Below are 14,592 nucleotides of genomic sequence, written 5' to 3'. Positions count from 1 at the left end.
AAATGAATTATTAAAATAACACTGGTCAACAAGGTTTTTGCCACAAGAACCAAAATATACTTTTCTATAGGTATTGATGTGCTGAACTCGAATCTGAAGTCAGGAAATTTTTATTGGCCTCCGTTTTTTGAAATATTACCGTTAGAAAATGCCAAAAAAACGTAATTTTGGCAGTTTTCGAGGTTATGTTTTTAAGTGGGGTAATTCATTATGAATACATTTGTAACGGTGTCTATAGCAACTAGTTTTATTCTTCCAAAAGTTTTTTAAATCTTTCCTATATCTTTTTTACTGCCCGAGATATTTAACATTTAAGTAGCGGTCTTTACCTTAGAAACAGCACTGGCCAACCAAATTAAACTTTTTTTGCTGAATTCGAATCCACAATCAGAAAAATTCTATTAGTCTTCGTTCTTGAAATATTGCTGCAAAAAAAAAAGGTTTTTTATAACTTTTATATTTTAAGAATGGAGGCTAATAGAATTTTTCTGATTACGGATTCGAATTTAGCAACCCAAAAACCTCTAGAAAAGTATATTTAAGTTCTTGTGGCAAACATTTTATGACATGTTTCTTAAACTTCAGATTTAATTCAGTTTCTCTTTGGCTTATTAACTGAAACTTAAGATATCTTGAGCAATAAAAGAGATATCGTGAAAACTTAAACAGTTTTTGAAAGAAGAATATCTGTTCTTTTTATCACCGTTAAAAATTTGTTTATAATGAATTACCCTATTTGGAATTAGCATTTTCTTGAACTAGCACTATAGCATTTTTAAAATAATTCTAAGAACCATTCTATGTCTTCTTTATTCCCACAACCAAAATTCATTAGTATTCAAATCATGTTTTTCTAATTCCAAAAAATTTCACACGACCAAATGATAAGAATTTTATTGTTTTTTTTTTTTTTTAACTGATAAAGATTCTGAAATGACAATTTGCTGTGATTTTTTTTGGACTATAAAACCACAACTATTGTCAAATTGTCTGCAGTATTCTTGAATTTCTAAAACATGTTGTGGTTAATAGTAACTATTTTTGCTATTGTTAGCGCCTCCGACAACAATCGAATAATTGGTGGCAAATATGCCAATCCTGGCCAGTTTCCCCATCAAGTATCCTTACAACTGAATGGTCGTCATCATTGTGGAGGATCACTGATTTCTGAAACTTATATCGTTACTGCTGCTCATTGTACAATCAATCAGTCACCAAATCAAATGGTTGTTGTTGTTGGAACAAATGACTTGAAAACAGCTGCAACTCGAGTACAAGTTTCCAAATTCATAATTCATCCACAATACAATCCACAATCTCAAGATTTTGACATATCTCTTGTTATGTTAAACACTCCTGTGACATTTGGTGAAAATATAAAAGCTATTGAAATGGCTGATGTTGATGCCAATCATCCGGCAGATACTTTGGGAACAATTAGCGGTTTTGGAGCTATCAATGGAAACTTGGAATTGCCAAATATGTTAAAGTATGCTCAAGTTCAAATTTGGAGTCGTGATTATTGTAATCCTAAAAATATTCCTGGCATTACTGATCGAATGATTTGTGCTGGACATCCAAGTGGACAAGTGAGTTCGTGTCAAGGTGATTCTGGAGGTCCTTTAACGGTCGACAATAAACTATTTGGAGTGGTTTCGTGGGGTTTTGGTTGTGGGTCGCCTGGCAAGCCAGCAATGTACACTTTTGTTGGAGGTTTACGTCCATGGATTAAGCAGGTTTCAAATGTTTGAACTTAACAATTTATGAAAATAATGAAAAAATAAAATTTTAATTGAATGCAAGGCAATACAAAAGTATTCTGACAGTTTTATACAATTTTTTTTCCACTAAACATAGTTTGAGTGTACTCGAAAACTTTTTCGAAAAAAGAGATTAAACAAGTTGATTATTGTTATAAGGCTGACAATGTGTTTAAGGTAAATATCTGTAAAGATGTTTAAACAGAAGGTTTGAAAAATACAATTATTTATGATTTGACGTTTATGGTTAATGGTTTATGCTCTTGAACATTATTCAATGATTTCTTGGAAAATATTGTGTTATTTGTTCAACTATTATGTTTTTTTAGTAAGGCACATATTTTCTGTCTGAGTTTAAGCAAGATCAAATGTACGACAGTTAAAAAGTTCAGCTGAGTAAACATTTAGCTATTTGTTTCTTGTTTGTGTTTTTTGATTTGTATAAAAAACGGGCGATGTGTACACAATTTAGTATAATAGATTGGGCCACACGTGCTTGTTTTTATTGTTTACAAAACTCAAAATAGAATATCAGAAAAAAAAAAATAAATACAAAATGGATAAGGTAAGAAAAAAATTAAATTGTATGTATATAGGTTTTCGAAAAGTATTAAGAACCAAGATAAGACAAATATTCAAGCATTTAGATGCAGTCGAATCAAACTAATCTTAAACTGAGCCTGTATTAAAAAATTAAATACATAGTTAGTCTCAAGAGCTTATAACAGTTATTAAGCAGGATAAACCAAACTAGATTTATATAAATAAGGTGTACAACTGGGTCGCATGAACTTGTTCTTAGAATTCAAATATCTAAAATTTGTAAGACTTTTTATGTACAAATTTGTTAAAAATGTAGGTACCTAAATGAAAATAAAAACGGGATCGGGTCAAAATTCTGGCTTTAAAATTCTGATTTTCAAAATTCTGCTTTTTTAACGAAAATTCTGTTTTTCAAAATTCTGTTTTTTCTCTATTCTGCTTTTCAAAATTCTGCTTTTTAAAATTATGCCATTATTATACTTAACCAAAAAAATTCTGCCAATTCTGTTTTTTTTTGTTTATAGCATAGGTATGCGTTGACTAAAGAAAAATACACCTCATTTATGTAATTCAACATTGGTACTTTCCTAAATTTTTTTGTTTAAGTGTCGCAAATATTTTTTAAAATGCAAAGACTGATTTTCTTTAAATAAATTCTATAAATTATTGGAACCGATGTTGTTTGATACAAAATATTCCTTTTCTTATTCAAATTTTTTAATATTCATCTTTATTTGATAAATTAAAAAATTTTGAATTATTTTCGGAAATTTTTAGTATTAAAAACCTTTTCTTAATATTTTCAAATTTATTCATTTATAAAACAAAAATTAATATGCATTCAAAGAAAGACAAATTACTAAGGTAAGTAATCAAATAAGCAGATCATTTTTCAAGAAGATGATTTTACAGAATTCTGCAAAAAATTAAAAAAAGGGTTTGGAAAATGTTAAAAAGCGCGCGCTTTTTAACATTTTCCAAATCCTTTTTTAATTTTTTGCAGAATTTTGAAAAACAGAATTATGAAAAGCAGAATTTTGAAAAATACAATTTTGAAAAACAGAATTTTGAAAATCAGAATTTTGAAAGCAGAATTTTGTAAAGCAGAATTTTGAAAGCAGAATTTTGACCCCGGCAGAATTTTGACCCCAACCCAATAAAAACAAATAAAAAAAAAATAAAATTTGTTCTTCAACTGCACAAAACAACTCTTTCAAGAAATTGAGTTACAAAAAAAGTATTCAGTTTAATTTCTTTTATAAAGATGCATTTTAGAAAGTTTTTTAAAAAAATTATTTTTATTAATATTTTTTTTCTTGGAAAAAAAGTTTTAAAATAAATCCGTTTTCGAAAATTCCATTTTTTCAAAAAATAATTTAAAAATTTTTTTAAAAATACAAAAATTACCTTTTTTAAAATTTAATTTTTGGCTTGTTTTAAAGTTATATAAATGCTTTCGTTGAAATCGAATTATTAGTTTTATTCTTATTAGTAGCATTCTCTACCATAGTAATGTTATGTCTGATTGTTATCTCAATTTTTTTTTTTTTTTTTTGTAGGAATGCATATTAGCTATTAGCTACATACTTATTATATCGCTAGTAAAAAATTAACTGCCGTCAACTTTTGTCGAGTCTTATTTTTTTTTAAATAAAAACCGTAGGATCTGTTTCAAAAATAAGCTTATCAATAAAACCAATAAATCAGATCCTGCCTCTTTACTATCTCCGAGTCCATTGCTAGATTCGGATACCTCTACCTTCGTGATCACTTGATCCAAAAGTTACACTTCCAAGCAATTTGAGCAAAATTAAATTCTGTTATCGGTCACAGCGTAGTTATTTAGGAGGTCGCTGAAGTGATTGATTTCTCCATATTTTTTGTAGGGGTCTTAAAAATGATCTTTCAACGAAATTCATTAGGAACAGAATAGGGCTGTAAAAGTAACGACAAAATGAGTACCCGCATGTACATATACGTTACTTTTGATACTAGTACCCGCATCAATAATATCGTTACTTTCATATGTTTCGGATTTTTCGTATATCTCATATATTTCGTATGTTTCGTGTGTTTCGCATGTTTCGTTACTTTCGTTACTTTCGCATGCTTCGTATCTTTCGTACATCTCGTATATATCATGTATTTGATACGTTTCGTATGTTTGGTATTTTAAGTATTTTTCGTACGTTGGTAGGTATAAGGGTGTAAAATTTTTTTTTTTTGAAAAAAACCACAAACAATTTGTATAATCTAAGCTACATTTTAAGGCCATAAACATTAATTTAATTTGCGGCGTTCTCATGTTATAAGAGTTTGAATGTAGCTATACTGATTTTTTTTTTCGATTTTTTTTTAATCAAGCGTGGAAACTTTTTTTATTTTTTTTTCCTAATTTTTCGACAAAACTTTGGAAATTTTTTGTTTGTGTTCGTTCAGTAATCTTATCACAAATTCTTTAGAGACCTTTATTTCAAAAGTAGGTACATCGCGTAGGTCTCGGAATATTAACACTTCAATACAACCATATCGAACAATTTTTCAATTTTCTTTTCTATTGAGAGTGATTTTCAAACCTCGGTTTCTATGCTTTTTTTTTAGTTGAAAATTTTGCAGTGAAAATAAACAAATTTTTTGAAAAAACAAAAAACTTTTGTTTATTCTTAAGCTACATTTCAAGACCATTAACAAAAAGGTCATAAATACATTGGCTGTGGCGCGGGTATATTTCGGCCACATAGAGAAAATACCAAAACGTCTCTTTTGATATTTCTGTATAAATTATTATTGTCTTTATTGAGATAAAAGTGAACTCAAGATAATTATCTGGAGTAAGCATTCCGACTACGGTAACGATGTCGATAGAAGATACTAAATGCGACAAATTGAGTGTATCACTTCGTTTCGTATCTCATGTATCGGATAATTTAGTATTGAAATTGGAATGGGGTCTTTACTCTTACATATGTTTCGTATCTCGTATGTTTCGTTACTTCAGTACCCAGTAACGAAACATACGAGTAACGATACTGTTTTGAAAGTAACTTTTCGTTACTCGTTACTGAAGCAAATACCCGCATTTTAGTAACGAAAACATACGATTTGCTACAGCTCTAGAACAGATGAAAATTCAAATTTGTAATTTGGATTAAAAAAAAAAAAGATAATACATATTACGAAAAAATACAATTATGTTTTGGGTGAAACATATAAATATATTGTATTAAAAATAATCACAACAAAAACATTACTGTTCACTTCCAGTTTAGCTCTCAATCGCGACGGACGTTTTTATTTTCTTTGCCTCAATCTAAATTTATTATAATGATCTGTACTATCTGTAATAAAGCGGAGCCTATCGAATCTTTTTCGTGTGCAATCTGCAATTCATTAACGCATTTAAGTTGTGCGAAAATTAAAAAGTCTGATTATAATATCATTAAATCTAAAATTAACTTTTTTATAAAGTGCGATAAGTGCTCCATAATTGAGCTATCGAACTGTATTAAAAACATTGACAATTTCATTGCGGGAATAACATTGAACTTAAATTGTTTAAAAAATGAATTCCCTAATTTGTTTACTTTAACTAATAATAATAACAATAATAAAAATGCAGAAGGTGTAGTGACGCGAAGCCAAAAAGAAAAGGTCAATGAACCTACGGTCAATGCTTATAAAAAAATCTCTTCTATGAAATCACAAAAGAACAAGCAAATTGAAACAAATCTCTCATCAGTGGGACAAATCAATTTACATTGCCCATCGCAAAACTTACTTTCTTTCTCTCCACCTCCCCCTTTACCCACCCATTCGTCTAGTCAATCAAGTGATTCTATCATTTCTTCACTCCCAACCACAACATATACTTCTGTGCTAACCCCTTCCACACCGTTGCCTGCCGTGTGCCCTCTTTTACTGTCTACAAGCATAGATAATACTAAGAGTATGCAAGTGCAAGATATTAGCAAACCGGTTTTGTGCATCGATGCTGCTTCTTCACATATTGTTATTAAAAACAATAACAACGCTGATGATATTTCTGCTGCATCGGGAATGGGACAAGATTACACAATTGGGTTGAACTCTTTTGCAAATAGAGTTGATGAGGTCACTATTAATGGGACAACAGAAATGATACCACCAAATCATATTGATGACGTCGTGGATGTTGAGAACAATAATGCTGCTGCTGTTGCTGGTGCTGTTGCTGCTATCGTCGTCGACGAGAAAAGTGAATCTTCAACAATTGCTGCAAATAAGTGTGAAGGAGATAATGCTAATGTAACCGTCAATAATTCTACTATGTTTACTCCAATTCCTTTTCCTATTTCTAATGAAAGTGGGAAAATAAATAATCCTAAAAAAAATGTAAACAATGCTTCTAATCGCAATGCAAATCGTAGAACCAAATCGACACAAAATCAACATCGTGAACTTACTGGAACTGGCTCAAGTTCTCTTAACGCTTTAATTCCTGCTAAGTGGCTACATGTTTCAAAGTTTCATTCAAATACTCTTCCAGAGGAGTTAGTAAACCATATAGCTTCTCAAACTAAATTACCTACTGATTTGTTCAAGTGCTATAAACTGGTTAAAAAAGATATTCCTGAGCCTGATATAAAATTTGTTAATTTTAAACTAAGTGTTCCTGGTGACTGTTTTGATAATTTATTGAGTGACCCCACTTTATGGCCTAGTTCTGTAAAAGTTAAAGAATTCATTAACAGGCCAAAAAACGAAAGTGTTCGCCAGTCACCCAACCTTACTTAACTTTAACTGGCGCTATCAACAATCCAAATGTTCAAGATTCAACAACTCATTCAAGTGTTCCAGTTAATGCTGCTGTGTCTTCTTTAAACATCATACCAAGTAAAATTATTTCTTTTTATTATCAAAATGTAGGAGGCATTAGAACTAAGTTAGATAATTTATACATCATTTTTGAATCTTGTGAATATGATATTATAATGTTGACAGAAACCTGGTTGACACCTAATCAATTAACATCTGAAATATTTGATTGTAATAATTATAATGTTTTTAGAAAAGATAGATGTAATTTATTAACAGGTATGGAAAAAGGTGGAGGAGTTTTGATTGCCATACGTTCTAATTTATCATGTAAACAAGTTGATATCAACAATTTTGAATCAAATTTTGACATTGATCAATTAATTATAAAGCTTTTATGTGATATTAATATAGAAATATTTATTATGTTAAGTTACATTCCACCTAGAAGTTCTCTTGAGGTGTATAGTATACATTTTAATAATTGTAAACATATCTTAGAAAATTTTAATAATTTACAACATGTTATATGTATTGGTGATTTCAATCAAGGAAATATTAATTGGATCCCAGATCCAGATGAGAAATATTTAGTTCCATATAATGTTAATTCAGAAATTGAAGAATTTATTATTGATTTTTTCAGTCAATTTAATTTAATTCAAATAAACTCTTTTGAAAATGATAATTTAAGATTGCTTGACTTGATTTTTGTGGATAAAGAATTTGCTATTTACGTTGAAAAATCTGACCTGCCAATTGTTAAAAATTCAGTGCACCATGTAGCATTAGAAGGCAAATTTCATTTTTATGATTTTATTAAAAAAAATAATATTAGTAATACTTATGTTCCAAACTTCAGTAAAGCGAACTTTGATGCAATGAATGATTATTTTTTTAACTTTCCTTGGGATTCTTTTCTATTAAACAGTGATAGACAGTTAGAAACTGCTAATAAAAATCTACTGACAGCTATCAAAGATGCAATACATCGATTCGTTCCAAGCAAAAGAGTTATATCGAGCTCTAATCCTATTTGGTACAATAAAAGACTGATTAATCTTAAAAATAAAAAAAATAAAGCTTTTAAATTACATAAAAGAAATATTGAAAGTTTTGAATTACGTGCTAAATATCAAACTATTCAACGAGAATTTGACATTTTGAACAAATTTCTTTACAACTCGTACATGTTTACTATTGAATCTAATGTAAAAAATAATAGTAAATCTTTTTGGAACTTTATCAATTCTAAACGCAAGACTACTGGTTATCCTAGCTGTATGAGATTCCAAGATACCATTACTAGTGATGTTCATTCAATATGCAACTTATTTGCTAGATATTTTGAGTCTGTTTATTCTTCAGATATATCATCTAATCAAGAATTACCAAGTGTTTCAAAAGTTTTTGACATAGGGTCTATGGTCTTGGATGTTTCCGAAGTGGAAGAAGCACTTTCTAAACTTGATGGGAGTAAAAATGGGGGGCCTGATGGTATTCCTCCTATAGTTTTAGTCAAATGTGGCGCTTCACTCGCTAAACCACTAACTGACATTTTCAATGCTTCACTATCTGAAGGAAAATTTTTGGATTGTTGGAAAATATCTTTTTTAACTCCAATTTTTAAGTCCGGATCTAAGGAGGACATTACTAATTATCGACCAATTTCCAAGATTTCAGCCATGCCTAAACTATTTGAAAAAATTGTTTATAATAGGTTGTCTTTCCAATTAAGAAGTTACATATCTGAATATCAGCATGGCTTTGTTTCAGGAAGGTCAACCACTACAAATCTGTCATTAATGACAAATTACATCATTAATAATTTTGAAAATCATATACAAACAGATATAATATTTACAGATTTTGCAAAAGCATTTGATCGTGTTAATCACAGGGTGCTTCTACATAAATTGTCTTTGCTTGGATTTCACTCTAATCTTCTGAGTTGGTTGAAATCTTACCTCTCTAATAGGTTGCAAATCGTAAAAATTGAAAGCTGCCAATCTGAAAATATATGTGTCCCCTCTGGCGTCCCACAAGGTAGTCATTTGGGTCCACTACTGTTTCTTTTATTTATAAATGACATTCCTTTAATGTTTAAATCCTCACCGTGCCTATTATTTGCGGATGACCTCAAGTTATATCGTAGAATAAAGTGTTTTTCCGATTGTCAGTTACTTCTTGAAGATGTACTTAAACTCACAGAATGGTGTCAGCGTAATTTGCTTCATCTCAATGTTTCTAAATGCCAGGTTATGTCGTGTTTCAGACACACAACCCCCATTTTGTTTAATTATGAACTTAATCATGTAATTCTTGAGCGAGTTGAGCGTAAAAAAGATCTTGGTGTCATTTTAGATGTGAAACTTTCATTTTTACCACATATAGATTATATGGTTAATAAGGGTAACCAAATGCTTGGATTCTTGAAGAGAAATACAAGAGAATTCAAAGATCCTTATGCACTCAAGTCACTTTTCAACTCTCTAGTTAGATCTGTTTTGGAATTCTCTAGTATAGTTTGGAATCCATTTTATAGAAACTCTTGTAATAGAATTGAAAAAGTTCAGCGAAACTTTACAAGATATTTAATTTACAAATTAAATTGGCAAATAGAAATGCCAACTTACAATACTAGATGCTTATTATTTGACATAAAAACTCTAGAAAGTCGTCGTACTTGCTTCTCTGTTATGTTTGTCAGAGATATTTTAACCTATCACATTAAATGTCCCCACTTATTAAATTTTATTCACCTTCGTGTTCCTCAAAGAAATGTCCGGGAATCAAATCTGTTTTATGAATATTTCCATAGAACAAATTATGGCCTAAACGAGCCAATTTCTCGTTGCATCAGGGAAACTAATGCTGTATGTTTAAGGATCGATATTTTTAGAAGTTGTTCAAGAGATACTTTCAAACTATATGTTCTAAGCATAATCAATTAGTAATTTAATAATTTGTTAATTACTTTTATGAAATTTTTTTTTTTTTTATATAAATAATTGTTATTTATTTTTATAATTAAATTTTACTATTGTTGTTTTAGTTTTTAGTCTAAAAAGAGTACTTTATCTCTGTTTGATGAATAAATAAATAAATAAATAAATAAATAAATTAAAAAAAGAGCCATAAGTTCTCCTATGTTGAAATTATGCTAGCACAAAAAGTATTGAGATATAAAAGTGTACCAAGTTCTAAAGTTTGGGTTCAAATTCGTATCAATAAAATTTTGATTGTTTACTTGACAATTTTTCTTTTAAATACCGATTTTTAAAGTTATTTCAAAAATTTGCCAAGTAAACAATCAAAATTTTATTGATACGAATTTGAACCCAAACTTTAGAACTTGGTAGGTACACTTTTATATCTCAATACTTTTTGTGCTAGCATAATTTCAACACAGGAGAACTTGGCTCTTTTTTTAACATTTGTAATGTTTTTGTTGTGATTTCACTACTTTTTTCAAGGTATGGCTGTAGAATTGAAAATCTCTATATTTGATGAAAATGGGCAGTTGCCACGCCCCCTGGCTGAAATTCTCAAACTTAAATTTTTTTCCTTTGTATAAACTACCATCTCTACCATTCTAAGACAAGATTCTACGATAATCAGAAGTGCTCTATAATATTTGATGAAAATTCAGCGGAAATGGGCGGTTGCCACGCCCCCTGTTTGAAATTGTCAGATTTTAAATTTTTTCTTTTTTATAAACTACCAGCTCTACCATTATACTAAATTTCAAGATTCTACGATAATCAGAAGTGCTCTATAATATTTGATGAAAATTCAGCGGAAATGGGCGGTTGCCACGCCCCCTGAATTGAAAATCTCAAATTTTCGATTTTTTCCTTTGTATACACCACAAGTCTTATCACCATGTAAAGTTTCAAGTTTCTACGATAGCGGGAAGGTGTCCATAATTTTGATGATCTGTCAGTGAGTCAGTTACGGTTTTCGCGATTTTTGAAGTCCTTTATCTCAGAAACTACTCATCGTAAGAAGCTGAAATTTTGTGAGGAATTGGGGTTGGGCGAGCTCAACAAATTTAGCGAGTTTGAAATTTCTGGCATCTTTGGTGTGGAAGTTAGAGGGGGGTCGAAAATGGCCTGAGTTGTTTCCTGTAAATAAGGGTGTAGTGCCAAAGTTGCTAGAGAACTTGGCTGGGCACTACCGTGCCCCTTGATTTGTTGAAACTTTATAGCGAAAATAGTGATGATTAAAGATTGAAAATTAGACGTGATAGAATAAATCTGTAAACAGTTTTGAATTCAGCACTCTAAAGTCAATTAAAATTGAAAAATAATTTTGCTAAACTTTTTTTTCCCAACCTGATTTTTGATAGTATTATAGTTCTATTAATTTCATGCTAATTTTATTTTCTGAAAAAAAAAAAAAAAAAAATCGACATAAAAGAATTAAATTCATAATTTTATGTTAGGGGAGAGTGGGGCACATTTGAACACTGCATATATATTTTAGTTTATCAATCTTTTTTAGAAGTAATTCGATATTTGAACCCGTCAACACCATATCCATAAACGTCAATGACTTTCCTTGATTATCTCAGCTGGCTTTCAGATTTATAGGTGGAAGGTGATTTTTATAGTGGTTTTGCATTATTTCAGTTTTTTTTAGTTGTAAGAGTTTAAACAAAATTTGGTGAGTGATTTCAAAACGCAATAAAATTTTTGTTAATTTTGAACTAAATCACGGTGAATTTTTGAATGAATATATTAATGTTAATTATTTATTCAACATTCAATGTCGTTGACACAGTTGGGGCAGTTTTTGAACATGTTCAAAACCGCACCGAACAGTTTGTATTAGACATTTTAAGGAAACCTGAATGTGTTTCATTTAAAAAATCGCGTTGTTCTAATAAAAAGAATAAATGAAACTAGCAATTGTGGGCAAAATTGAAGAAAAAAATGGAAATGTGTACAACATTATTGAAGATTAAAAAAATGCCTTAATTCTTCAAGTTCTAAGAGTACTAGACTGATCTCGATGAGAACTCGCTTAAGTGGTATAGAAATTAAAGTTAAGCTGCTTACACCAATTAACGCTCCTGGTACATGAAGAACATCCGCTTTGTTAACATTTGCATTTAATGTCTAGAAATATAGGTTGATGACAAAATAAATCTATTTTACTCTAAGAAGCATAAATGGTATGAATTCTATTTTTCTAAGTTATGTTTTAAATTGATTTTTGTTGTTTTTTGTTTTTTTTTTTTTAACTAATAAATGCGATAACTATAGTTTAAATTTTTATGTTATTTTTTCTGAGCTTTTATTATTTTTTGATTCCTTGAATATGATATAATAATCCATTTTGAGTTTGTGTATGTTCATTAGAGTGTCCGCAAGAAATCGATTTTCGAAATTTGGTCGGGGGAACCCCATAAAATGTTCCGCCTTTGCAGATTTTTAGATAGCCAAAATTTAAGCTCGATTGGATAAGTCTAAATGGTGCCGACACTCGCTCAAAGTATCAAAAATCTCTGTTTTTTCACTGTTTTTCGAAGAAAATTAGCTCTAGCTCCCAAACAGATGGGGTTATTTTCACTTTTTATATATTAAATGAAAGGTAGTGTTATTACACATAATTCAGATTCAAAATTTGTTTAGTTTTACAAAAAAAAAAAATATTGTCATCAATTTAAATTTTCAGTACCTACCTCAAAAAGAGCTGAAGTGCAAACTCGATTTAAAATGAAACTTTTTTTACTGTTTTATTTAAAAAAAAATCGAAACATTTAACAGATTTCTAAAAAACAAAATACTTAACATCGTGTTAAATTTCTTATACATAATTATTGAAGTAAATACTAAAAAATTTAATCAAGTGACTTACTTAAAGTAGTTTTGGAAGCATCAGGATATAATTTTCGGCACTCACTGACTACCTGAAGTACATATGGTTTTTGTTCCTCATCTTTAGTTAAAAGATTATTAAAATCGGTTATTAACTTGACTCCTCTTTCTGCCATGTCATTTACGACTTTAAGTGTTTTCACTTTCTTAAAGCCTTCTTTAAAATGGGGGTTTTCGGGCCAAAGATTTGGAGGTTCTTTGAGAAAACTTGTGTCTATTTTCAATCGGCCGAAAAAGTTCAATGTTTCTTTGTTCACAATATTTTTTAACCCTGCTGTGACAAATTGTTCAATTTCATGTGGATGTAGCTTTGGATTTACTATTCTGTTGGTTTCTGTTTCTCTGTTTTTTAAAATTATGTTGGCCATTTCTGATTTTTCGCCATCTGGTAAAGTTGGGTCAAAGAACGCCAGACCTACCAGCTCTGAACTCAAATACCATAAATGGTTTGAGAATTTAGCAAGAGCCTTCTCTGAAATGTCTTTGTCTATCTTGCGGTATTCAATGAAATCACGCAAAAGATCAAGATCTTGTTTAGGAGCCAGATAAGCTCTTGGGGCATTAAACCAAGCCTTGCAGTAAATTTTTACGATGAAAACGCAGATATCACCGAGAGCGTTACGTTCCTCGTTACTCATTTTAAACTGGCTTCGAAACATGAATATTTTTAAGCTATAAATAGCTTTGGCCATCCACCTAGCATGATGAGTGGCTCCTGGTGTTCTGAATCCAACTACGCTTCCATCTCATTTTCCTGCTACCCGATGGCCCAGAGGTTGCCTGAGATAGAGAAACATCCATTCTATCCCCATCCGCAGAATTCTGGCTATATACTTCTTCTTGAGCTTCCTCCTCCGTCCCCTGTGTTTCCGCGTCATCTTCAGTATCTTTTAAAATCAGTCAACATTAGCAAAGATCTAATTAAAATGATAATAATACTAAAGCTTACCAATATCAAATCTGAATTCTTCAATTCTGCGTTTTTTTCAGTAATGGTCAAGGCATCTCGATGTGCTATATCAAAGAGATCGTCCATTTTCAACGCAAATTCTTTTATTTTATTTTTGGTGCTTTCAAGCGTTTTGTTTTTATTTCGTTGGTGATTTCTCCACTCATTGTAAAGTTTTTCTAATTTAACAATGGCATCTTTTTCATATTTTGTTTGAATTCTGGCTTTTTCCCAAAAAATAAGTACCTCTCGAATGACAAGTCTTGCAGATTCCTTTAAATTTAATTTTACAATTCGCAAATTAAAAAATAGTGTTGACAAAACTTGACGATTTGAGGGTAATTTACACCCTGTAATTTGATGAGACGGATAGCCTACAAGAAAAATTTTTTCTCGGGTGTTTGCTGCCAATGCCATATCAACGAACACAAAATATATCTGGAAAACACTAACAATTCTTAAAACTTCTTTTAATCTTAAAACAAAAACGCAACAGAATTAATACTCACATTTTATTTTAAGTTAATTTATTTTATATACAAAGGAAAATTAGCAAAAAGCGAGAGTTTATCTTAATAAAATTATTGAACTACCAACGAAACGACTCGTGAAGCTTAAACTTCATAAAAAAAACAACAAATATGTATTTTACAACTGCATT

The 14,592-nt window shown here is 30.2% G+C and overlaps 1 protein-coding gene across 1 annotated transcript; it reads left to right on the top strand.

Moving 5' to 3' along the window:
* Window positions 1-1,016: 1,016 nt before the first annotated feature.
* Window positions 1,017-1,751, top strand: LOC129908271 (trypsin-1). Its single transcript, XM_055984657.1, has one exon. The coding sequence runs from the start codon at window positions 1,017-1,019 to the stop codon at window positions 1,749-1,751; it is 735 nt and encodes a 244-aa protein (XP_055840632.1).
* Window positions 1,752-14,592: the final 12,841 nt, after the last annotated feature.

Source organism: Episyrphus balteatus, chromosome 2 (assembly GCF_945859705.1).
Source record: "Episyrphus balteatus chromosome 2, idEpiBalt1.1, whole genome shotgun sequence".
Lineage (NCBI taxonomy): Eukaryota > Metazoa > Arthropoda > Insecta > Diptera > Syrphidae > Episyrphus > Episyrphus balteatus.
This window is presented reverse-complemented; position numbering and strand designations above follow the sequence as displayed.